The sequence below is a fragment of the Syngnathus scovelli genome, chromosome 9, assembly GCF_024217435.2.
Source record: "Syngnathus scovelli strain Florida chromosome 9, RoL_Ssco_1.2, whole genome shotgun sequence".
NCBI lineage: Eukaryota > Metazoa > Chordata > Actinopteri > Syngnathiformes > Syngnathidae > Syngnathus > Syngnathus scovelli.
In genome coordinates this window covers 16,096,809-16,123,702 of record NC_090855.1, presented here as the reverse complement: position 1 = coordinate 16,123,702, position 26,894 = coordinate 16,096,809, and the positions used below count along the sequence as shown (strand labels likewise).

Here is a 26,894-nt window from a genome sequence, read left to right as displayed (position 1 = left end):
CCATCGCCCTGACATATTTGGCCATGAAATCCTTTGAGAGGCTCGTGTTGAGCCACCTGAAGGACATCACAGGCCCCCTGCTCGACCCCCTGCAGTTTGCCTACCAGGCAAACAGGTCAGTGGATGATGCAGTCAACATGGGACTGCACTACATCCTGCGCCAACTAGAAACCCCAGGATCGTACACCAGGATCCTGTTTGTGGACTTCAGCTCAGCGTTCAACACTATCGCTCCCGATATTCTTCACCAGAAGCTCACCCACTTCGCGGTGCCTGCCTCCACCTGTCAGTGGATCACCAGCTTCCTGACCAACAGGAGACAGCATGTGAGGCTGGGGACCATCACATCCAACACCTGGACCACCAGCACCGGCGCCCCCCAGGGGTGTATACTCTCCCCACTGCTCTTCCCTCTCTACACCAACGATTGCTCCTCAAGCGACTCTTCTGTGAAGCTCCTGAAGTATGCGGACAACACCACTCTCATCGGACTGATGCGGGACGGTGACGAGACTGCATACAGACAGGATGCGGAGCGGTTCGTCCACTGGTGCAGGCAAAGCCACCTGGAGCTGAACCCACTCAAGACTGTGAAGATGACAGTGGACTTCAGGAGAGACCCTTCGCCACTTCCACCCCTCACCATCCTCAGTACTGCTATTCCCACCACAGACACCTTCAAGTTCCTGGGATCCACAATCCCCCTAGGACCTGAAATGGACCGGCCACATAGACTCTGTCCGGAAGCTCAGCTCAGTGGCCTAGTAGTAGAGTGTCCGCCATGAGACTGGAAGGTTGTGGGTTCAAACCCCAGCCGGGTCATACCAAAGACTATAAAAATGGGACCCATTGCCTCCCTGCTTGGCACTCAGCATTAAGGGTTGGAATTGGGGGGGTTAGATCACTGACATCATTCAGTCTATCCTCTGCACCTCCATCACTGTCTGGTTTGGATCGGCCACCAAACAAGACAAGCACAGACTGCAACGGACAATCAGGTCTGCGGAAAAGATAATCGGGACCAACCTCCCATCTATCCAAGACTTGTACCTGTCCAGGACCAGGAAACATGCAAGTAACATCTCCGCAGACCCTTCTCACCCAGGACACAGTTTGTTCAAACTCCTCCCCTCCGGACGGCGTTACAGAGCGCTGTACGCCAAAACCAGCAAACACAGACACAGCTTCTTCCCCCAGGCTGTCGCTCTGATGAACTCACCACTCATAGACTCAGAGTCATCACTGTGCAATAACATCCTGTTCTCATCACCTAAATGTTGTTAGTTACCTAAATGTTGTCAGTCACTTAAATGTTGTACAGAGATCAACCAGAGTCAAATTCCCTGTTTGGCATGCACAAACTTGGTCAATAAATTCTGATTCTGAAAACAAACAGCAGAAAAACATGAGGACCACGAGGCGGAAAAGACATTTGTCTTTGAGATCAATCTAAAACACCTTCCAGACGACATCAAAAGAAAGGGATTAATTCATAAATGAAGAAAACTAATTCACAACATTAGACGATACTTTCAACCCAGCTAAGCACGACATGGACTGATGGAACCAGGGAAAACAACGTAGCATTGAGGAGATATACAAGAAAGGAAGATGCGTTGGTTTCACGTTGAAGAAAGCCTTATACATACCAACGTACCCACAAAGCATCATCTCTGTAAGATCAGCTACGTGTCATGGAGCCATAGGGACATTTGAAGAAGGACGAAACAAACCTCTGACCAAGGATGGAGCAGTCTTCAGCATTGAGGAACATGAAGACTTTACTACGTGAGCATGGTAAATCCAAATGAATAATGTTTTGATGAGTCAATCAGTGACATAACGACAAAATATATTGTGATGTTATCTTGTGATATCAAAACATGGCATGGAAATTTGGGACATTGTAATGTTGATGATGTGTTGAAATTGCCAAAGGGTATGAAAATTACCAGTAACACAAAAGAAGATTTTAATGTGTGTGCAGAGGGAAAATTCACAAACAGGAGAAATAAGAAATCAAATGCAAAAGCGAATGCATCTCTTGAGCTGGCACACACTGACTTGTCAGGTCCCATTGAGCCAACTAGTCAAGATGGTTATAGGTATGCCATATTGATTTTTCAAGAGCTGTGTCTGTCTACTTTCTCAAAAGCAAAAGTGATGTGATGCTAGCAACCAAAAAATTCCTAGCTGACAGCGCCCCATATGGTAGTGTCAAATGTATGCGGTCAGATAATGGCACACCAGTAATGCCTTTCAGTCGCTCTTGAAGAATAGACACTAAAAATCATCACATACTCTCTGCATCAAAATGGTACAGCTGAACGACATTGGAGAAAGCTTTTCGAAATGGGTCGCTGCCTGTTATTAGAAAATGTTATTAGAAATGTTCAAAATGCTTCCCATATCCGTAACAGATGTTACAATGACAGGACCAAAAACACCCCAATATTATATGCTAATGGGGGGAATGCCAGAACTTTCCAAAATGTGGGTGTTTGGATCAGAATGCTATACGTTCAAGCATGATCATAAGAAACTCGATCACAGGTGTCAAACTCAAGGCCCGGGGGCCAGATACGGCCCGCTTCATCACTTTATGTGGCCCACGAAGACAAATTGTGCATCAAATTCGTGTCATTACTAGAATTGCAAATTGTCTTCACTTTTAATATCTTTTTTTTTTAATATTTGACCAGTTTTTACTCATCTGATTTGAAAATGAGTTATTTGTCAGTTTGTTTTGTAGCTTTTACTGTATATAATATGAGGTGCTCATACATTTATTTGGGTTGACAGTCATAATGGCCCTCCGAAAGAAGCTATGACTACAATCTGGCCTGCGAAAAAAATTAGTTTGACACCCCTGAAACTAGAGGCTATAGGTGAGAAAGGGATATTTGTTGGGTATTGTAGGAATAGCCCAGCGTATCTGGTCTACAACTCACAGACAGAAAAAGTATCAAAACACAGGCTAGTGAAATTTATCAAAAACATCAGCGTTGACAGTCAAACACAACAGACGACTGTGATTCAGAAATCATGAACATCAGGTGTACAACCACTGAAACTAGGGTTTGTGAGGCTACACCACACAGTGAAGATAACAGAGACTTAATTGAGAACAAGAGATGGATTAACACAGAGCATTACAGCATAATGAGGCAGAAGTGCAATGCCAGAACAAGACTGATTTAGGCACTGAGCAGCACCGCTATCCAAGAAGGGAAAAGCAGACTCCAAAATACGATTATGTAACTTATAGTTGCAGAGCTATATGTGGCATTCCCCAAACCTACAGTGAAGCCCTGAGTCTGATGATGCAACCAAATGGATGCAAGCAATAAAAGAAGAGATCCAATCACTCCAAGAAAATGAAACATTTGAACTGGTCTCTTTACCCAAAAGTAGTAGCACAATAGGGGTGAAATAGGTATGTATGCCTTACAATAAAATACTGAAAGAGGAAAAGTATATAAAGCTAGATATGTCGTCAAAGGTTACAATCAAAGAGAAGGCATAGACTATCCCGAGACGTTTGCTCCAAGAGCAAACATCACATCAATACGGGCTTTGATGCAGATAGCTGTTCAAAACAATCTCATCGTTCATCAAATGGATGTAAATGGTCTGCCTAAATGAAACATGGCAAGAACCCCTGGACTATTTCTCACTCAATCAAACCACCCCTACAGGATACTCTTATCTGGACATCCCACAGGTGGCATCGCTGCTATTTTCAATCAAAACCTCAAACCCCATGCACTGTCCCTCCCCTCTGCCCCATCATTCGAACGTCTGGGTTTTAAACTTCCAGGACCTAAACCCCTCATCACTGTTATTATTTACCGCCGCCCCCCCCCCCCCCCAAACCAAACCCATCTTTCTTATCTGACCTGTGATGAATTCATCACTGCACCTTTCTCAGTTTCATCATCTTCTTGGTGATTTCAACCTGCACATCGATTCCACAGACTTTAAACATTCACTCAACCCATCACCTTAGTGATGTGCGGTGAGGGTTGGGGTTGGTGAGGCACTGACTCAGAGTCAGATTATATCCTCCATTTTCAGGGAAAATAAAGCCAAATAGCAACGCGTTAGCACCGAATGTTGTTGGTTGTTTTTCTTTTCTTTTTTTTCTTCTTAATTTACTCTCGCATTTACTCGTGTCGTGATTCACGACTCGTGAACTATTAGCCTAGGTATGGGCAAACTACGGCCCGCAGGCCACATCCGGCCCACGGGACCGTTTAATCCGGCCCGCCAACCCTAAATAAATTGTATTATTAAACTTTTTTTTCGGTACCAGTAGATGGGGAACCACTCGCCTGCGCATTTACTACCGGAAGCCGTATCAGAAAGCTCGGTGCACACTCACAAATGCGTGTACGTACTCAGTAGTACGGAAATGGCGCACTCGCGCTCTATTTGTATCAGTGCCGAATTTAGAGCGTGGGCTGTGACGACAGCATTCTTGTAATTTGCACGCCGAGCTTTCGGATACAGTTTTACGCTAAAGCCACCCACAAACCTTCCCCTGGAATCCTTCCATTAAAATGAGTCGCCCAAGGAAAAGCAAGGTGGACACTGAGTGCCAAGTGTTTAAAAAGAGTGGCCAATTTGGCTCGACGTACGCGACGTGACATTCAGCCACATGAACATCAACATCAACCCGTCACAGATCTAGGTAAACGGACCAACACCTCGGATCTCTCCTAAGAATCACAACAAATTTACTCCAGACTATGACACACTAGCAAAAAAAGGGAGACAAACAACACTGTTCCCACTGAAAATGAAGGGGAGGCTTTCAAGTTTGTTGTAAAAAAATGCATTTTGAATATGATCTGTACAAATAGCAGGGATTGAAACTAGCGACCATTCTCATTTTCCAACAATGCAGGATGCTCAAGGGCATTGATGCACCACCTGTTTGTGACTAATCTTAACCTGTAAAGTTCTTAAGGCTTACTTTAAGGAAGTGTTTCCCGTTTCCTCACCTCTGTTACCAGGTGTTTGTGAGTTAAAACTCTGCTCTGATTTTCAGATACCCCTCACCGTGTTGCCGTTTTGATTACTTTATTTAGATGTATGCTTTCACCGATTCTTCAAGATGATATATTTGGTCAGAATGTTTGCCGTTTGATGTGATCTCATAAGATAAACATCTTTCATTAATCTGACCTGCAGGCACTGAAGTGATGGAGACTGTTATTCATAATAACAGTGTCGTATTTTATGAGAATCACTGATAGCAATTTATTTAGGGATTTTTTTTTTTTTTAATGCTGTTAATAAATGCATTTGTTTTCAAAAAACTTTTTTTGAATATCCTCGCTTTACTACCTACTAAAGGCCAAAACCTTTTATGCAATGACCTTTACAGGTCGTTTATATTACTTCACACAAACACTACATCCATCTGCTCCTGGTTCGGCCCCCCGGTCAAAATTTAGAACCCAATTCGGCCCGCAAGTCAAAAAGTTTGCCCACCCCTGTATTAGCCGCAGGCTCACTATCGCCTCCCATCTTTGAGGCAAAGGTACTGGCTGCCTCAAGGCCCGTATTTTCCCGCTGACTGCAAGCACGTGCCGTTTGCACGCGCTCAGTACAGTGTGTGAGTGGTGCACACTCTCACACGCACGCCCTGAGAGGCACTACCTGTCACTGTCTCAGCCTCCATGATTCTCATCTCCCGTTGTTATTTGAACAAGAAATACAGCTATTTTGACTATGAAAATGATCCAAATGTATAGGAAACACACCAAAATTGCATTAAAAGCATAGACCACAGGACAGATATTATATTATGTTTCATTATATTATTCATTTTTTAACAACTTATAGCTTTAACACAGCTGAGGAAACCATGTTGAGCCCTTTACCGCCCCTGGTGGCAAGGTGAGGCACTGCCTCACCTGCCTCCTATGAGTGCACGTGCCTGCATCACCTTCACTACCCACAAGCACAGACACACCCTAGACCTGGTCTGCTCCACTGGCCTCCACATCCACAACATTTCTAGCTCCGACCTCACCATATCTGACCAGCTAGCCATCTTATTTGACATTGACACCCTCATCCCCGAACCAAAACAAAACTGCACAATCATCTTTCGCAACCTCAAGTCCATCTGCCCAGACACTCTATCCACCTGCACACACTTTCCGGCCTCACCCCCCCTGAAACCCAACCCCCACGGACCTCGTCAACACTTACAGCAACATTCTGTCTACCTCCCTCAACACAGTGGCTCCTCTGAAAACCAAAAACAGTCACTTTTACTCACTCAGCACCCTGGTTCAACCCGGAACTCCATAAACTTAAGAAACCCCAGAGAAATATGACACGCTCTTGTCATTTTTCAATTCTAAAATAGAAAACATCTAAGCGGCCGAAATGAGTTTTCTCCGCAGAATGTCCGGGCTCTCCCTTAGAGATAGGGTGAGAAGCTCGGTCATCCGGGAGAGACTCGGAGTAAAGTCGCTACTCCTCCACGTTGAGAGGAGCCAGATGAGGTGGCTTGGGCATCTCATCAGGATGCTTCCTGGACGCCTCCCTGGGGAGGTGTTCCGGGCAAGTCCCACCCGTAGGAAACCCCGGGGACGACCCAGGACGCACTGAAGAGACTATGTTTCTCAGCTGGCCTGGGAACGCCTTGGGATTTCCCGGGATAAGCTAGATGAAGTGGCTGGGGAGAGGGAACTCTGGGAGTCCCTCCTAAAGCTGCTGCCCCCGCGACCCGACCCCTGATAAGCGGAAGAAGACGGACGGACGGAAAACATCTACCATGAGCTTGCATCCTCCCCCTCCACTACCCCACAACCTGAACCCACATTCTTTTCATCTTCTGTCCCCTGGCTATCAACTTTTCCCCCTATAACCTTTGTTGACCTCTCCAAAATACTCTCCACCATAAAATCGTCTACCTCCCCCCTGGACCCCATGCCATCTCAACTCGTCAGAGACTGCCTCACCCCCATTGCCCCACTCATCACAGACATCGATTCCTCTCTCACCTCTGGCACAGTCCCCTCACCTCTTAAGCTTGCAGCCATCACTCCTCTCCTAAAAAAAAAACGGGCTTGACCACGAGGACCTCAACAACTACAGACGCATCTCTAATCTCACATTTCTGTCATAACTACTGGAAAGAGCTGTCACAACTCAACTCAAGACCTACCTCCTCTCAAATAACCTGTATGAAACATTCCAGTCTGGTTTCCGTACACACCACAGCACTGAAACGGCTCTACTCAAAGTCACAAATGATCTCTTGCTTTCCTCTGACTCTGGCTCTCTCACCATCCTCCTCCTCCTTGACCTCAGTGCTGCCTTTGACACAGTAAACCACTCCATTCTTCTCAACCGCCTAGAATCCATCGGCATCACTAACACCGCCCTCTCCTGGTTCAAATCCTACCTGTCTGCCAGATGTCAACATCACCATCAACCAACATAAATCCCACACCGCCCCTGTTGCACATGGAGTCCCTCAAGGATCAGTTCTGGGCCCCATTCTTTTCATTCTGTACATGCTTCCCATTGGACACATCATCCGCCGCCATGGTCTCAAATTCCACTGTTACGCCAACGATACACAACTCTACATCACCACTAAAACCATCTTCCCTGCCATCCTCTCCACCCTCACTTGCTGCCTCACAGACATCAAAGACTGGATGACTCAAAACTTTCTCAATCTATACAGTAACAAAACAGAGATCATCATCTTTGGTCCTAAATCCAGCCTCTCCACCTACCAGAACTTCACACTCTGTATTGACAGCCATTCTGTCACTCCCTCCCCCCTAGTCAGAAACCTTGGAATTTATATGGACCCCACACTCTCCTTCAAACCACACATCAACCACGTTACCAAAACATCCTTCTTTCACTTACGAAACATTGCAGGCCTTCGACCATCTCTTTCCACCACTGTGGCAGAGACATATTTTCATGCATTTATCACCTCCAAACTGGACTACTGCAATAGCATCCTGTATGTAACTGTCCTTCAAAAACTACAATATGTTCAAAACTCTGCTGTCCGACATCTAACCCGCTCACCCTTCAGACAGCACATCACCCCTGTCCTCCGTCAACTTCACTGGCTTCCCGTAAAACAACGCATACATTTCAAGGTCCTTTTCACCACATACAAGGCCCTAAACAACCTAACCCCCCTACCTGTCTGCCTCCTGCACCGCCATACCCCCACCCGCCGACTCCGCACTGCTGACGTCAACCTTCTCACCCCCACCACCTCGACCAAATACTGGACCATTAGGGATAGAGTCTTTGCCATTGTTGCCCCCACTCTCTGGAACTCTCTCCCTCTGACCATTTGTAACGCTGACTCCCTCTTTAAACGCCATCTCAAGACCCACCTCTTCAACTCGAATTCCGAATCAACATTACAAATAATGGAAAAAAAAATGTAATCCGTTTCAAGACAAAAAACCCCCGCCTTTTTTAAGCATTTTTTCATTTGCGCATATTTGTCCAATCGCGCAACTGCAGCGCACCGCCGAACGCGCAACAGTAGCGCGTCGCCGACCGCGCAACTGCACCGCGCTGGTCGCATTATTGTGACAGAGCCGTCGCTAAAATTTAGAAAATATTTTTAAAGTCCTAATGTACTTTCCAAAATGTAAGTGGACCTCAGTGCGCAGGGAGCTTAATTTGGTCCGATCGCTCAACCGTGTTGGTGACCCCTGCTTTAGATGAACAAAATGGCTTTGAAAGATACTTTACGGAGGCTACGAAGAAAGGTTCTCCAGCCTTATGGCAGGGGATGCTGTGGTGCTATTATGTTGAAATCCCCAGGGGGTGGAAGGATTGCAGAGTATGAGCTTGGAAGTTAATAAAGTGGCTCTCGTCACATCAAACTACAGTTAAACTCACTGGTATCTTTGATAACACGACGTGGCGTGGTAGTGTGGAATGTCTGGTAGAGACAGCCACAAACGGTGGACTCTTTTCTAACTTCTCTTTATGCGCTGGCTGAACATTGCAATTACGGGCAGCTACATGACGAGTTAATTAGAGATCGACTTGTTGTAGGGGTGTTGGATGCCAAGTTGTCAGAACGAATGCAGCTGGATCCTAAGCTGACGCTAGAGAGTGCTACAATCATGGCAAGACAAGTGAAGAGGGGAAACGGCAACAGTCTGCTCTTCGAGAGGCCAAAGAAACAAGTCTGTAGACCACGTGAGTAAGAGCGGCAATAGGTCAAATTTCAGAGTGCCCCAAAATGCTAACAGCCAGGCTAGGGCACAGAGCGTGCAACAGGAGAGGGGGAGAGGGATCCAGTGCTACAAATGTGGAAGCTCACAGTCCCACTCACCGCGAGAGTGCCCCGCAAATGATGTAACATGCCATTCATGTGGCATGAAGGGACATTACCGCCGCGTGTGCAAGTCTGCTAAGGCTGTCCATGAGGTACAAGAGGAGGACGACGAACGCTTTCTTGGTAGCGTGTCAGCAGAGCAAGGTGATCCATGGTTGGTTGACATAGACATTCGTGACAGGCAGGTGCAGTTCAAGATTGACACCGGCGCTGACGTCACAATCATACCTCACACTGTGTTCAAGGAGATCTACAGAGACAAAGATCCACCCACTCTCCGAGAGACAACAAAAACCCTGAAGGGACCAGGGGGTCGTCCACTTGATGTTGTGGGCATGGCTGAACTGTTGCTGAGGAGAGGAGAGAAAGAGGTGAGAGAGGGCGTCGTGTATGTCATCCCACACCTGCACACAGCATTGCTTGGGAGGCCTGCAATCAATGGGCTGCAGCTGGTGGCATGTCTAGACACCATCGCAATTGAGGCAGTGAAGGAAAAAGATATGCATGGGTCTCGGGGAGATGTGACAGCCATACAAAATCAGGCTGAAACCGGGTGCCCAACCATTCTCACTCAAAACACCAAGGAGAATGCCGCTGCCACTGATGGACAAAGTGAAGCAGGAACTGTCCCGTATGGAGCGCCTTGGGGTGATCAGCTGAGTGGATGAACCGACGGAGTGGTGTGCGGGCGTTGTGGTGGTGCTCAAACCGTCAGGTGCTGTGTGCATATGTGTGGACTTAACCAACCTCAATGAATCGGTGTGTTGGGAAAAATACACCCTGCCATCAGTGGAAGAGACACTCGGGATGCTGGCCGGAGCTACTGTATTCAGCAAGTTGGACGCTAACATGGGCTTCTGGCAAATTCCACTGACTGAGGACTCATCCAAGTATACGACGTTCATCGCACCCTTCGGACGTTTCCATTTCAGTCGGTTGCCCTTCAGTATTAGCTCCGCTCCTGAGCACTTCCAAAACAGGATGTTGACTGAGGTCACAGAAGGACTTGAGGGCGTTGTTTGCCAAATCGACGACGTGCTGGTGTGGGGACGTACACAAGAGGAGCACGACGCTCGTCGACACACCATGCTGGGGAGGATAGAAAAGGCAGGCATCACACTGAATGTTGAGAAATGCGATTTTTCTAAGACTGAAGTGACTTTCTTGGGTCATGTGATCTCCACCAACAGCATCAGTCCTGACCCTACCAAGACGGAAGCGGTCCGGGGGATGAAAGAACCGACAAATGTGAGCGAGCTGAAAAGCTTTCTCGGCATGGTGAACCAGCTGGGGAAGTTCATTCCACGGCTCGCTGAGAGGGACAAGGCCTTGCGCGACCTTCTCTCAAAGAGGAATGGTTGGCTCTGGGGCGCAGACCAGGCCAGAGCATTCCAGGACCTCAAGGACGCATGTCATCCCCATCGGTGCTGGCGATGTATGACACAAACAGGGAGTGCAAAGTCTTGGCGGATGTGTCGTCATATGGCTTCGGTGCTGTGTTTCTTCAGGAGGGGGGATGGTGGCCTGTGTGTCACGGTCTCTCACGCCAACAGAGCAGAGATATGCTCAAGTTGAGAAGGAAGCCAGAGAAGGAGGCCTGACCTGGGCATGCGAAAGGTTCCACAACTTCCTTATCAGCAAGCACTTCCAGATGGAGACTGATCATAAGCCTCTCCTGAGCCTCCTGGGCTCCCAGACACCGGATACTCTACCTCCACGGATTCTGTGTTTCCGCATGCGTCTGATGCGCTATTCTGACTCGATCGCTTATGTCCCGGGGAAGAGGCTATGGACAACGGATACATTGTCAAGGGCTCCAGTCGCAGGTGGAGTAACTCTGGATGAGAGACAGCGCTTTGAGGATACTAAACTATATGTGGACACCGATGGATAATTTGCCAGCGACCACTGCGTACTTGGATGAGCTGAGGGAGCAGCTGAAGGGAGACAGTGTCTGCAGGCGGGTGATGGCATTGTGCGGAGAAGGATGGCCTGCACACAGCAAGACTGAACCAGGACTCAAACTGTATTGGGCAGAAAGAGCGTTCCTCACAGTATAAGATGGACTCTTGCTCAAAGGAAGCAGGCTTGTTATTCCTGCAGCGATGAGAAACCAGGTTCTCGTCATACTACACGAAGGCCACTTGGGAGTGGTTAAGTGCCGTGAGCGTGCACGACAATCAGTATGGTGGCCTGGGCTGAGTCAACAGCTGAATGAGTTGGTTTTCAATTGCCGAACATGCTGCAAGGAGAGACAGAACAGCATGGAGCCAATGATGCCGTCAGAATACCCAGAGCGACCATGGCAGAAGGTAGGAGTAGACTTGTTCAGACTGGGAAGGGACAACTACTTGCTGATTGTTGATTATGCTTCCAGATTTGTAGAAATTGCTCTTCTTACCCCTACAAGATCAACAGATGTTTCATCACCTGAAATCAATCTTTGCACGCCATGGCATCCCAGAAATAGTGGTGACAGAAAACGGGCCTCAGTTCTCAGGTGCGGCCTTTGCAGCATTCAAAGGGTTATATGGCTTCGGGCATATCACGAGTAGCCCGAGATATCCCCAGAGCAACGGGGAAGCCGAGCATGCGGTCAAGACTGTTAAGGCTCTTTTGAAGAAAGCAGCTGACACTTATCTCGCGCTGCTAGCCGACAGGGCGACCCCACTGTGGAATGGTTACAGTCCGGCACAACTGCTCATGGGCAGGAGGCTCCGTACGACGGTTTCGGCGCTCCCAGCGCTGCTGACTTTGATGTTGCCGGACAGTGAGGCAGTCATTCACAAGGAGAGGGAGAAGAGGATGAGTGATGCGCAACGCTACAACCTGCGACACCGGGCGCGGAATCTTGACAAGCTCGATCCTGGGAAGGAAGTATGGATCACAGATCAATGAGCCACAGACGTTGTGGTTGACAGTCACCCTACTCCATGTTCATATATCGTGGACGGACCGACGGGATTGTCAGGCGAAACCGCCATCATCTCATCCCTATGAGGTCATCACCAGAGCGTTATAACGATACACCGCAATCCCTTGAGGGTATTCTTGGACAGAGTTCCTCAGAGCCACCGCAGCACACCACACCTGAACCACCACCTACTCCTAGAACCAGGTCTGGGAGAGCGGTGGTGAGACCAAACAAGCTGAACTTGTGAGAGAGAGACTCAGAACATTTTATGTCAGTGCCTCCCCAGTCATGAACCTCACCGCACGTCAGTGGTGTGTGTGTGTGTTCGTGTGTTTGTGTGTGTGTGTTTGTGTGATTGTGTGTGTGTGTGTGCGCGCGTATGTGTGTGTGTGTGTGTGTGCGTAGGTGTGCGTGTGTATGTGTATGTGTATGTGTATGTGTGTGTGTGTGTGTGTGTGTGTGTGTGTGTGTGTGTGTGTGTGTGTGTGTGTGTGTGTGTGTGTGTGTGTGTGTGTGCGTGCGTGTCCAAACATCTGTTTTACCTGCTCCGGTATCGCCATGGTAACCAATTGACTCCACTTCCGGTCATCGCGCGACTGTCACTAAAAAAGAATTAAAGAATAAAAACTTTTTTTGACATGCCTTTCGCTCGTCTCCCTGTTCTATTTTCAGGTTTGAAACCCAAAGTTGAACTCACGAGGAGGCGCATTCACAAGACGTCACGTGCCATGACGAGCCACACGCATGTGACGTCACACATCGCACGTACGTCGTGTTGCAGTCAAAAGGGACGGGTCAGGATGATTAACATATAATGATGATCATGATGATGCTTTGATATGCTTTTATCATGATTATGCTATTATTGGGAACGGCAAGCAGGAGCGGCAGAAGACGCTCGTGGCGCCATCATGACTCGGGACGAGCAGCCCCGCAGCAGTGAGTGTTTTTATTTTCTTCTTTACTGTTGGAGTATTACAGGTGTGTGACGCCCCCTTGTGGGGGTGACGTACTCGCAGCTTTGGAGCAGCTGATCAGGCGCTTTCTCCCACGTGGCTGCCAACGCTTCCTCCTCGGCCAATCGGAAGAGCTGCGGCACGCTTACGTCATCCTCCGAGCTCTCTTCGGCGCGCTGAGCGGCGCAGGTAATCAAAGCGAAATTCGCGAGAAGACAAGACTAAGGTGGACGGACTAGTTGGACTGCTGCTGGACTCGCTGTTGTGTTTTTTGTCCGTTACTTTGTGGCCAGTCCAGATGGGAGTTGGGAGTGACATTGTTGAGTTGTCTCCGTCCTGTCTGACTTGCTTCGCTAACGTGTCAGCCACGCCCATGAGCAAAAATTGATTGGCCGCTGCACAACTTAAAATCGGTCGCTGAGCGTCATGCAGCTCAACAGCCCAGGAGTCGGCAACCCAAAATGTTCAAAAGCCATATTGGCCTGTCTGGAGCCGCAAAAATCTAAAAGCCTTTTATACGGCAACATAGACTGTCAGTACATAAGCTGTATGCATGCCAACTATTAAAATAATTAAGGAGGCTACAAATACAAAATGAACATTCACGATTAAATGTTTATTTTCCCTGCAGCGCATCCTGGAGAGAATTACGCACCGCGTGACTACTGATGTACGATAAGCCTATTGTTACTTCAAGTTTAGCCGAACTTCCATTACAATATTAATGTCTTGTGTTTTGGTGCGGCCCATTAGAGTTCACGTACCTGCATCGTTTCATAGCAGAGCTATCTGTTCGACATCGGCCACGTCACACGACTCGTCACAGGCCATTGAGAAAACTGGAGCTGAATTGATGCCCTTTATTTGCTGATGTTGTTTGCCGTTTTAATTACCATTTCCTTCACTGTTTTTGCGGCGAGAGGCATGTCTTCAAATTTCTGAACTCGTTTTTTTTTTAAGTCCGAAAATAGGCACTCTGGTAGTTTAATGAAAGAATCCTTCATGTACTCACCATCGGCGAATGGTTTTCCGAGCTTTATTATCTCCCGGGCTGCAACAAAACTTGCAGCAGTAGTAGAGTTCGGAGATGCAATCCTCTTCTTGAAACCGTTTTTTCGGTCCTCCAATTTCTCCACCAGCACTGCAATTGCACCTTTCCTTTCAGCTCCAACTGGGTGATCGGCAGCAAATTTAGCATGCTTTAGGTAAAAATGTCGCTCCAAATTGCTCTTCTTGTGATTTGACAACTTCTCATTGCAAATCAAACATGCAGGCAATCCTTCGGCATTGGGAATGAAAGCAAATGGTTCAGTCCGGTCTTTCTTAAACCCTCTGTTCTCATCAGCAATCTTTCTCTGACTTTTGAATCCATGGCCCATCACTCTCACACCCCGGTTTGCAACTCGCCTGTCCTGTGTCGCAGGCTATGACGCAATTTGGCTGTTTGACGCAATTTGGCTGTTTGACGCTATTCTGAAATTCGGCATTTTAATATATTTACAACTACATACATCTTTACAGCATAAGAATGTTTGTGTCATGATTAACATCTAAAAACCATATTTTAAAAATACCAACAACAACAAAAAGCATATTTTTCCATTTTCACGCATTTTTGCAAAAGCTCCAGGGAGCCGCTAGGGGGGGGGGGCTAAAGAACCGCGGGTTGCCGACCCCTGACTTAGCCTATTACCCAGGGGTCACCAACCTTTCTTAAACCGAGAGCTACTTCCTGGGTACTGATTAAGGCAAAGGGCTACCAGTTTGACATAGACTTCTGAAATAGCCTATTTGCTCAATTTGACTTTCATTATGTGTTATTATTGTCATTTCCAGTTCATATGTAAGTGTGATTTTAACAAGAATAGCAAAAATACAGTCAAACCTTGGTTTTTGACCACAATCCGTTCCAGAATGCGGTTCGAGAAGCGAATCGGTCGAATTCCGAATCTATTTTTCCCATTACAAATACAGTGGAGCTTCGGTTTTCGACCACAATCCGTTCCAGAAGGCTGTTCGAGAAGTGAATCGTTTGAATTCCGAATTGTGTTTTCACATTACAAATAAGTGAACAAAAATTAATCTGTTCCAGGCAAAAAACAAAAACAAAAACAAAAAAACGCCTTTTTTAAGCATTTGCTCATTTTCGCATTTTTGTCTGATCGCGCAACTGCAGCGCACCGCCGAACGCGTTACCGTAGCGCGTCGCCGACCGCGCAACTGCACTGCGCTGGTCGCATTATTGTCACAGAGCCGTCGCTAAAATTTAAAAAATATTTTTAAAGTCCTGATGTACTTTCCAAAATGTAAGTGGACCTCAGTGCGCAGGGAGCTTAATTTTGTCCGATCGCGCAACCGCAGCGCACCGCCGAACGCGCAACAGTAGCGCGTCGCCGACCGCGCAACTGCACCGCGATGGTCGCATTATTGTGACAGAGCCGTCGCTGAAATTTAGAAAATATTGTGAGAGACCTGATGTACTTTCCAAAATTTAAGTGGACCTAAGTGCGCAGGGAGCGTCATTTTGTCCGATCGCGCAACTGCAGCGTACCGTCGAACGCGCAACAGTAGCGCGTCGCTGACCGCGCAACTGCACTGCGCTGGTCGCATTATTGTGACAGCCATCGCTGAAGTTTAGAAAATATTTTTAAAGTCCTGATTTACTTTCCAAAATTTAAGTGGACCTCAGTGCGCAGGGAGCTTAATTTGGTCCGATCGCGCAACCGAAGCGCGCCGGGCGGTCACTGTCGCATTGCTTTAAGCGCGTCTTTGTCACGGTCGGGTGGAGCATGGAGCAGGACGACCAAGTGCAGCTTGGACCAGGGTTTATTGAAGCAACTCAAAAGGCAAACTGACATGACTTAAACAATAACTTGACTGACTGACCGGGACGTGAAACAAGAAGACAGCAGGACATGACGGCATCAAGACAGTACGCCAACACCGAACGACAGCAACCAAAACCAAAACCAATGATCCGACAGGGAGTGAGGGGCAGACAGGACTTTTATACACGACAGGTAACGAGAGGCAGGTGGGAACAATCACACTGATCATGGGCACACAGGAGGGGAGGGGCGAGCACACAGACAGAAACCAAGACAACAGACACATAGTGGAGCAGTTGGGGGCGAGACGTGACAGAACCCCCCCCACAAGGGACGTCTCCCGACGTCCCAAAAAAAAAAAAACTAGGGGAACCGAACCGCGCCGCACTCGGGCGGCGACTTGGGGAACCGAACCGCGCCGCACTCGGGCGGCGACTTGGGGAACCGAACCGCGCCGCACTCGGGCGGCGACTTGGGGAACCGAACCGCGCCGCACTCGGGCGGCGACTTGGGGAACCGAATCGCACCGCACTCGGGCGGCGACTTGGGGAACCGAACCGCACCGCACTCGGGCGGCGACTTGGGGAACCGAACCGCACTGCACTCGGGCGGCGACTTGGGGAACCGAACCGCACCGCACTCGGGCGGCGACTTGGGGAACCGAACCGCACCGCACTCGGGCGGCGACTTGGGGGAACCGAACTGCACTCTGGCGGCGACTTCGGGGAACAGATCCGCACTCTGGCGGCGACTGCGGGGACAGATCCGCACTCTGGCGGCGACTGCGGGGACAGATCCGCACTCTGGCGGCGACTGCGGGGACAGATCCGCACTCTGGCGGCGACTGCGGGGACAGATCCGCACTCTGGCGGCGACTGCGGGGACAGATCCGCACTCTGGCGGCGACTGCGGGGACAGATCCGCACTCTGGCGGCGACTTCGGGGACAGAACCGCACTCGGGCGGTGACTGCGGGGACAGATCCGCACTCTGGCGGTGACTTCGGGGACAGATCCGCACTCTGGCGGTGACCTAGGGGACAGAACCGCACTCCGGCGGCGACCTAGGGGACAGAGCCGCACTCTGGCGGTGACCTAGGGGGCAGAGCCGCACTCTGGCGGTGACTTGGGGAACAGAACCGCACTCGGGCGGCGACTTCGGGGAACAGAACCGCGCTCCGGCAGCGACTTGGGGAACACAACCGCACACGGGCGGCGACTTGGGGAAACAGAACCGCACTCCGCGGAAACTCGGGGAAACACAACCGCACTGGGGCGGCGACTTGGGAAGTCTGTACCGCGATCGGCGGCCACTCACAAAGTCCGTACAGTGATCGGCGACATTCGGAAGGCGGGGCTCTGCGCGGCGGCAAGAGCCATCACGCGCCGCAGCAGTGGGAGTGGAGCCAGGGACGATCGCGGGTCCGACGCAGCTGGCTTGGATGTCTGGCGACGTTCGCGGGTCCTGCGACGCTGGGGTGGAGCCCGATGGCGGCCGTGAGTCTGATGACGCCGGGAGGCACTCCAACGGGGGCCGTGGGTCCGGCGTCACGGCACCAGAGTCCGATCGCGGCCGCAAAGCCGCTGGCGCCAGAAGCACTCCGATGGCGGCCGCGGGTTCGGCAGCTGTGGAGCCCACGGCGATGGAACCTGCTCGGACGACGATCGGGCGTCGCAGCGGGAGCTGGTGGTGGAGGGGGGTCCAAGCGCTGGTCGTTGTGATGGTCGGATCATTCTGTCACGGTCGGGTGGAGCATGGAGCAGGACGACCAAGTGCAGCTTGGACCAGGGTTTATTGAAGCAACTCAAAAGGCAAACTGACATGACTTAACAAACAATAACTTGACTGACTGACCGGGACGTGAAACAAGAAGACAGCAAGACATGACGGCATCAAGACAGTACGCCAACACCGAACGACAGCAACCAAAACCAAAACCAAAACCAATGATCCGACAGGGAGTGAGGGGCAGACAGGACTTTTATACACGACAGGTAACGAGAGGCAGGTGGGAACAATCACACTGATCATGGGCACACAGGAGGGTAGGGGCGAGCACACAGACAGAAACCAAGACAACAGACACATATTGGAGCAGTTGGGGGCGAGACGTGACAGTCTTTGTGTTTTAGGAGGGCTTTACTGCTCCCACTTGCATTCTTTGGAGGCATGATTAGGGGTTAATACAGTCCTCAAAGTAACGAAAATACAATAACAACGGAGTCAGTCAGCATCCGGGCCCCACGGTCGGGTTTTCTCGGGTCCTCCCGGCGAAGCAAAAAAATCTCGAATTTTTTGTTCGAATTCCGATTATTTCGAGAACCGGGGCTTTCGAAAACCGAAGTTTGACTGTTAAATGAATAGATGCAGCTCACTAACAAGTGCCGCTATTTGAGCTAATTTTAGAACAGTCCTGCGGGCGACTCATGCGGTTCTCACGGGCGACCTGGTGGCCGCGGGCACCATGTCGGTGGCCCCTGCTATTACCCAAAAAGCGGTGTGAGCAGAAAAGTGCAAGAACAACATTTTGTCTTTTGAGCTCTGAAAACAAGTCGGCTAACTCGGCGACGTCGGCCACTCAAATTACTAGACACTCATATTTGCAAATGTTTGGCAATGTACACAGAGCCGGTTCAGACCTCCAGGGGGCCCTACGCAAAAATATGTCACGCCCACAAAGACCAGAGAGACAACATTTGATTGACTCAAATTAAGTTTAATATGAATAACATTAACAATTACTCAGTTTTATATAAACAGTTGCTCCACCCCCTACTCAGTAACAGCATTTACAGAAGTGTAAAAATACAACAGGTTAGTACAGTTATGGGCAAACTACGGCCCGCGGGCCACATCCGGCCCACGGGACCGTTTAATCCGGCCCGCCAACCCTAAATAAATTGTATTATTAAACTTTTTTTTTTTTTCGGTCATTTTGCCTGCAATGACTGCGTTTCCCCAGTAGATGGGGAACCACTCGCCTGCGCATTTACTACCGGAAGCCGTGTCAGAAAGCTCGGTGCACACTCACAAGTGCGTGTACGTACTCAGTAGTACGGAAATGGTGCACTCGCGCTCTATTTGTATCATTGCCGAATTTAGAGCGTGGACTGTGACGACAGCATTCTTGTAATTTGCGCGCCGAGCTTTCGGATACAGTTTTACGCTAAAGCCACCCACAAACCTTCCCCTGGAATCCTTCCATTAAAATGAGTCGCCCAAGGAAAAGCAAGGTGGACACTGAGTGCCAAGTGTTTAAAAAGAGTGGCCAATTTGGCTCGACGTACGCGACGTGACATTCAGCCACATGAACATCAACATCAACCCGTCACAGATCTAGGTAAACGGACCAACACCTCGGATCTCTCCTAAGAATTGCCACAACAAATTTTACTCCAGACTATGACACACTAGCAAAAAAAGGGAGATAAACAACACTGTTCCCACTGAAAATGAAGGGGAGGCTTTCAAGTTTGTTGTAAAAAAAAGCATTTTGAATACGATCTGTACAAATAGCAGGGATTGAAACTAGCGACCATTCTCATTTTCAAACAATGCAGGATGCTCAAGGACATTGATGCACCACCTGTTTGTGACTAATCTTAACCTGTAAAGTTCTTAAGGCTTACTTTAAGGAAGTGTTTCCCGTTTCCTCACCTCTGTTACCAGGTGTTTGTGAGTTAAAACTCTGCTCTGATTTTCAGATACCCCTCACCGTGTTGCCGTTTTGATTACTTTATTTAGATGTATGCTTTCACCGATTCTTCAAGATGATATATTTGGTCAGAATGTTTGCCGTTTGATGTGATCTCATAAGATAAACATCTTTCATTAATCTGACCTGCAGGCACTGAAGTGATGGAGACTGTTATTCATAATAACAGTGTCGTATTTTATGAGAATCACTGATAGCAATTTATTTAGGGATTTTTTTTTTTTAATGCTGTTAATAAATGCATTTGTTTTCAAAAATTTTTTTTGGAATATCCACGCTTTACTACCTACTAAAGGCCAAAACCTTTTATGCAATGACCTTTACAGGTCGTTTCTATTACTTCACACAAACACTACATCCATCTGCTCCTGGTTCAGCCCCCCGGTCAAAATTTAGAACCCAATTCGGCCCGCAAGTCAAAAAGTTTGCCCACCCCTGGGTTAGTAGATAGGTAAATAGAGGTAACAAATTGGCTGCACCTAAATTCACCGCATTTCCTCAGTTAATAGACTTCCCCATAATAGTAGCTTGCCTTTTAGTAACCTCGTCTAAAACGTGTTTTGTATGAACATGTTAAGAAGTCAATGTGTAAAATTAATTAATGGCAATGGGTAGCCTAACCACAAAAAGAGAGGGGTTATGTTGCCTTGCTCACCTGACTGCTGTTGTCTTTGCTCATTGTCATGAAGACGCCTCTTTCTTTTGTCATTACCTGATTTAAAATGCCGCGACGTCTTTGCAGCTAGGAGTCTACTCTACGCCGACACGCTGCTGCAAGCCATGCAGCGCAACTCATCTAGGCAAGATACAACACGTAACAGAATGATGACGTCGCGTGAGGCCTAACGCTAACAGCATAGTGCGTGTATTGGGCACGCCGGTACTGCATGTATGTTCCCGCACGAACAATTGGTGCTCCCGACGCTCTTTTCTGGCGGCAGCGATTCTCCATGGACACCAAGACGTGATTCTCAGAGCTGACCCCGAGTGGAAAGTGGATAGAACCAGAGCAGATGGCCGCGGCTGCATTTTTTATTCTATTTTGTGCTTTTTATTTTCTTTCTTTGCTTTTTCATGTAAGTCCTTCTGTTGACTGCAGAGAAGTCTCAACTCACTACGGCGACTCTGTCTCCATTCAAACGCGCCACACAAGGTCTTCAGGCGCTAAGTCACACTAGCGTCAGCTGCCCACCGCATAACACATGATGTCGTGTGTTGTGTTTATGTGAGCAGCCATGTTTGCCGCCATTGCACCGGGCCTGCCGCTGACTTTTGATCACAAGCTGGCCACAGGATGTGCCTTTACGGGTGAGGAGGAGGAATGAGGAAGATGATGTCGTATGGACGACAAGATGCACGTGTGACCCTAGTTGTGGGCATTTCCAGGGGCCTGCGCGTTGGGCGGGGCCACGTCATCGGTCTTCAGGTGCGCCGTCCTGCTGATGTTTCCCAACATGCTTGGCGCCCGTGGACGCACCTTCCTCATGCTGCTCGTCCTCTCAACGCTCTACTCAGGTTGGGAGACGCACACACACACATGCACACGCACACACACACACACACACACACGCACACACACACACACACACACACACACACACACCACACACACACACACACACACACACACACACACACACACACACACACACACACACACACACACATGCAGCAAGCTCACCTTTGACAGCGCGATGTTTCAAAGTTGAACAACAAATGATTGGCAATAAACAGACAATAATGTCATCACAACTCCACTCAGTCTCCCGTCACAGAGGTCCCCAGTCATGGTGACCAAGTGTCCTCCAGCCCGGTTGTGAAAGAGGAAGGGCTGTGAACCCGGGCGGGCCGAGTGGTTTACAAAAACGCTCCAAACTGTTTTGGGGGCTGTTATTGGGCCGACGTGCTCCCTCTCACAAGCAAGTGGGAGCCATTTGGACCAGCTGAGGGGCGAGCGGCTGACAAGTGGATTCCAGGCTGTTGAGAAAGGAGAGCCTGTGCCTGAGATGGAAAGACAACAACTTGACAACTTGACAACAGCGCCCTTTCAAATCGTGGTCCGGGTTGAGAGCCAAAATCCAAACCGGGTGGCAACAGGGTGCCATGAACAAGGGTGTATCTATCAAAACAAAGAATTCTTGACAGGTCCGGTGTCCAATATCCAGCGCAACATGGAGAAGGCCACTGCGTCCCTGACTTGCAATCTGGAACTTCAAGTGCGCAACACCAAGTTGCTGTGGAGAGACACCGTCACGCCCTTCCACAAGGTGGCGGAAGAAGTCACAGTAAGGCCCAAATGTGATCAGCCTCCCTCTATTGCTCCATGGCAAATCAGGAGCGCTTTGGTTGTAATTTGGCTCATAACGGGTTTGTTGCGTGACAACTGCTCAATTTGCGTGAAGGCATGCCACTTGCCGCCCACGTCACTCGCTTGGACACGTTATTGTGCGCATCCAGCAGAATGAAGCGGAATTGAAGGCGAAGGCTAGCAGCGCCCGCGAGGCCTTTGCGGCCATCCGGCAGGAAGTGCTCGGTGGTGGTGGTGCTGCCGCCGGCAGGCGCTCAGCCGACCGGACTGGCACGCAGAAACGCTTTGCCTTCAGCACCCTCACAAAGTGCGAAGGTGAGCCTTCCTCGTCCTCCTCGTCTTTGTCACGGTCGTCGCCAAGCTTGTCTCCTACTACGTGTAGGCATGGTGAAGGAGGGCATCCGGAAGTGCGCCGATTGGTTCTCCAGCAGGTGGGAAGAGTGTGTCCGGGTCGTCCAAGTACCCGTCATCAAGAACATCCTGTGCGTGCCCATGAAGTTTAGCTTCCTGTGTGACATCATGAAAGGTCAGACAGCACGTGGCCATCCTCGCGTGGACATCCACGACCAACTTTTGTTCCTGTGTGCCTCAGTGATGACGGGTTGGTGCAAGCAGCACATCCCGGTGGAGAAAAACTTTGGTCAGCTGTTCGATCATCTCAATGCTTCGATGGATCTCCTCAGCACCGAGTTCACCAGCAGGGTTGTCTACAAGGTGGTGAGCGCCCTGCGTCTGCCAGTCGTATATCTGCATTGGCGCTCAGCACCACTGTGTCGTGACAGGAACATCGGCAGCAGACAGCTATGCACGGGGAACTGGCGGACGGCGACTTGATGCGGAGCATCCACGAGTCTTTCCGCCAGCTGGCCGCTCGCACACGCCGGCTGTTGGATGTGCTGCGCCTCCTTGCGTCCCTGGCCTTCCTGTCCGTGTTTGCGCAGTAAGCAAGCGGACGGCCCTCGCCTAACCCTAACTCGCACCAGCACTGCCTCGGCCATCCTCACTCCCTGTGTGTCTTCAGGTCTCTGGCTTACGTCTTGCGTTTCCAAGGAGACGTCTTCTTCGATAATGTGTACCTCACCAAGTACTTGGGCATCATCGACTGCCGCAGGAAGTCGCTGGTGAGGCCGTCGGCATCCTTGTTGCCTTTGTCACCCTTGTCCTCACCTGTCTGTGTTCAGGGCAAACAGCATTTGTTGCCCCTTACGCTGTCTGAGAGACGCAACTTTGTGGACCCCTGGAGCCCGAGAATTCACCCCGAAGAAGTCAAACAAGTGGTGGGCTCACTCGGCGTGCATGCTCCCGCCCACTCGTGCTGGAACGCCCACGTCACCCTTGTGTGTGTGCGCAGCTGGCGAGTGTGGTTCAGGTGTTGTCTGTGCTCCTCCTGGCGGCGGTCCTGCTGATGGTGGACGCATCCATCTTTCGTGTTCTGGACGTGGTCAGCAAGCACACGCACACCACCTTTAACGTCAGCAGTAAGATGCAAATGCGGCTTGCCGGCTTCCAACGTAAACACGCAGGCGGTTGATTGTTGGCGGGCGTGGCCTCTTCAGGCACCCAGCAGGTGGACATCCAAGTGAATGGAAACTCGATTTTGGCCCGCCTCCTGCAGAAATCCTTTGCTGCATTCAACACATCCTCCAACGTTCATGTGGTATCCAACAACCAGCGTGAGTCACTTGTTGGGGGGCGGGGGTCTCTCGCCGCTGGCTGATGATTGATACCTGGGTGAGCTTGCCCCCCCATCCCGCTCCCCCTCCCCTCTCCGCAGGCTGCGTCACTCCGCCCTCCTCACCGGCCATCTCGGCGTACATCAGCATTGCCTGCTGCCTCCTGCTGGCGGTGCTATCCAGCTGCCTTCAGGTCTATACCAACCGCCTGCGCAGGGTCATCGCCGCCTTCTACCACCCGCGGGTAACGCCCCCTTTCACATTTAGTGTGCTGTTTCAATCGGGTCGACTTTTGTTTGGACTTTCTTTAGCCTTTTTGTGTTGTGAGTGAGCTCGCAACTGTTCAAATGAATCAACGATTTGGAGAATCCGAGGGACTTCTTTCAATTTGTTTTGGGAGTTGTAGAGATTCTCTCGTTCTGCTGTCCTCCATTAAGCAGACAGAAATTTTTTTCCACAAGAACATAATTTTTGAAACGATGCAGCAGATGTTGCGGGCGAATGCACTGTCCACCGACGTTGGCGTCAAGGTGTCCGCTGTGCAGCTGCCAACCAAACGACCGACCCGGAGGCGCTAGATTGACTTTGTACTTTGAAGCACAATCTGGCAACGCCAAATGGAGGCTTTTCAGGAGTACATTTTCCGGACGTTTTTTCTTGCTCTCTTGGTTGCTGTGCTGCGACTGTCAGGGCTTGAGTACTGCTGGAGGCACAGACACGAGCGCCAACTAGCGGCGGCTCATCTCTCGTACACAGCTGCCGACCCGCTTCAAAATGCTGGACCAGATTGTTGACCGCTCGGTTGTACGAACGAGCCTTCCAAATCATTTAAATATCCGTTTGTCACTTACCGACTCGTGACATGCCGGATCAACGTCAGCCGCTTGGCCTTCTGTAATAATATTGAACAGGAAAATCTTTTTGAATAGTGGCTCTCCTCCTTGCTGGGGATATAGACCTCTGCCGTGAACAGCAAAAATCCCCAAGTCATCCCAAAAGTTTGAGCGCTGCCCACAACATGGCGCCAAAGTATGGCGCCTAACTACTAAAGAAACGGAGGCCCACCCACTACATTTCATAGCGCGTCATGATACGGCTCCTACGACAGCCGAGTGCCCTTGGGCGAGACACCGCCTGAGGGAGCGCGTGCCTGTGTGAAGATAAGCCAAATGCACTCCACGTTTTGTCTTTTTGTCTTCCAGAGGGAGAAAACACGAATCTTGTTCTTGTACAACTGCACCCTGTACAGGAGAATCCTGCACAGGCCGTCGTGCACCCAACACACCCGCACCAACGTACGCAAACGCATTCGAACGTCTGCACCACGCCAGGAAAACGCCACCGTCTTCTCACCCGTGTGTGTGTGTGCGCGTGCACGCGCATGCGCGCGCATGTGCGCGCATGTGTGCTTTCGTCCACAGATGTTGGAGGGTTTGTCTCGGCTGTGTCGAAGACGGCGGGAAAGGCGGGAATCCTCGAAGACTGAGCTTCAAAGTGTGTGAAAAGCCAAACGTCACATTAAACTCATTTCAAATGTCAAAGGTCAGATGTCATGCTGGCAACACAAAAAATGTGTGTGGGGATTTTGTGCACTGATGACGTCGGCTCATGTGTGCCATAAAGCAGGGGTCCCCAACTCCCGGTCACTTGGTACCGGGCCGCCAAGCCGCACAGAAAAAAAACCCCAAACATTTTTATCGACGATCAATTAATTCAGGTCAAGACGCTCGTCTCGTTCACGTGACATGTTTCCCTAGTCGAGCCTGCAAAGCTAGCAAAAAATGAATAAAAATTTATTTTGAAAAATATGAAGAAAATTGGCTATTCTCTCCCAATTTCAACCGTCGGTTCAGGTCAAGACGCTCATCTCGGTCACGTGACATGTCAGCTCAGTTCAAGATTCAAGAGTTTTTTATTCGCCATGTTTGAGCGTGCCAAACAAGGAATTTGACTTCGGTAAATCACAGCCTCTGTTCAACATTTAGGTGACTAACAACAACACTCAGGACATGTGAAGAACGAAAGATATTCTCAAACACCCCCTGATCTTAAACTCCCAAGAGGGCAAGGAAAAACTCAAAACTCCAGCTAGGGGAAATGAGAAACCTTGAGAAGAGACCACAGATGGGAGGGTCCCTCTTCTAGGATGACCAGGCTGCAATGGATGCAGAGAGGACACATAGTACAAACAGTGTAGACAAAAAAGGTGTGGCAAGCGGGATGTTATTGCACAGTAATGACTCTGAGACTCTAAGAGTGGTGTGAGTTCATCAGAGCGACAGCCTGGGGGAAGAAGCTGTCTCTGTGTCTGCTGGTTTTAGTGTACAGAGCTCTATAACGGCGTCCGGAGGGGAGTAGTTCAAACAGGCTGCAACCTGGGTGCGAAGGGTCTGTTGAGATGTTACTTGCACGTTTCCTGGTCCTGGACAGGTACAAGTCTTGGATAGATGGGAGGTGGATTCCAATTATCTTTTCTGCAGTCCTTATTGTCCGTTGCAGTCTGTGCTTGTCTTGTTTGGAGGCCGATCCAAACCAGACAGTGATGGAGGTGCAGAGGACAGACTGGATGATGGCAGTGTAGAAGGTCTTCAGCAGCTCCCGTGGCAGGTTGAACTTCTTGAGCTGTCTCAGGAAGTACAGCCTCTGCTGGGCCTTCTTCCGGACAGAGTCTATGTGGCCGGTCCATTTCAGGTCCCGAGAGATTGTGGTTCCCAGGAACTTGAAGGTGTCTGATGAGAGAATAGTATTACTGCGGATAGTGAGGGGTGAAAGTGGTGAAGGGCCTCGCCTGAAGTCCACTGTCATCTCCACGGTCTTGAGCGGGTTCAGGTCCAGGTGGTTTTGGCTGCACCAGTGGACCAGCCGCTCCACCTCCTGTCTGTACGCAGTCTCATCACCGTTCTGGATCAGTCCGATGAGAGTGGTGTCGTCTGCATACTTCAGGAGCTTCATGGAAGAGTCACTTGCGGAGAAATCGTTGGTGTAGAGGGAGAAGAGCAGTGGGGAGAGGAAGCATCCCTGAGGGGCTCCAGTGTTGGTGGTCAGGGTGTCAGATGTGATGCTCCCCAGCCTCACACGCTGTCTCCTGTTGGTCAGGAAGCTGGTGATCCACTGACAGGTGGAGGCAGGCACCGCAAGCTGGA

The 26,894-nt window shown here is 49.7% G+C and overlaps 2 protein-coding genes across 5 annotated transcripts in view; one reads left to right on the top strand and one right to left on the bottom strand.

Moving 5' to 3' along the window:
• The window catches only part of dcst2 (DC-STAMP domain containing 2), a 70,976-nt gene extending 49,814 nt beyond the window's left edge, over nucleotides 1-21,162 (bottom strand). For 2 of the 4 annotated variants that reach the window (XR_011087443.1, XM_049729765.2), the window contains exons 1-2: nucleotides 20,426-21,162; nucleotides 12,815-12,874 (exon numbers count right to left, since the gene is read on the bottom strand). Coding sequence is in view for 2 of the 4 variants with exons in the window: in XM_049729765.2 (XP_049585722.1) it covers nucleotides 12,815-12,861 (47 nt within the window). In the remaining 2 variants the exon portion in view is untranslated. Of the gene's footprint in view, nucleotides 1-12,814; nucleotides 12,875-14,240; nucleotides 14,400-20,425 lie in introns of all 4 variants that reach the window. The other 2 variants (XM_068651929.1, XM_049729768.2) reach the window with 2 other exon arrangements.
• On the top strand, nucleotides 9,322-25,292 carry dcst1 (DC-STAMP domain containing 1). Its single transcript, XM_049729771.2, has 19 exons — nucleotides 9,322-9,502; nucleotides 9,604-9,729; nucleotides 12,945-13,037; nucleotides 13,155-13,211; nucleotides 13,292-13,417; nucleotides 21,004-21,078; nucleotides 21,157-21,285; nucleotides 21,916-22,055; nucleotides 22,228-22,393; nucleotides 22,461-22,604; nucleotides 22,671-22,795; nucleotides 22,861-23,018; nucleotides 23,100-23,199; nucleotides 23,260-23,355; nucleotides 23,430-23,556; nucleotides 23,635-23,751; nucleotides 23,853-23,995; nucleotides 24,954-25,046; nucleotides 25,173-25,292. Exons 3-19 carry the CDS (start codon nucleotides 13,001-13,003, stop codon nucleotides 25,251-25,253), a joined length of 1,914 nt encoding a protein of 637 aa, XP_049585728.1. The 5' UTR covers nucleotides 9,322-9,502; nucleotides 9,604-9,729; nucleotides 12,945-13,000; the 3' UTR covers nucleotides 25,254-25,292.
• Nucleotides 25,293-26,894: the final 1,602 nt, after the last annotated feature.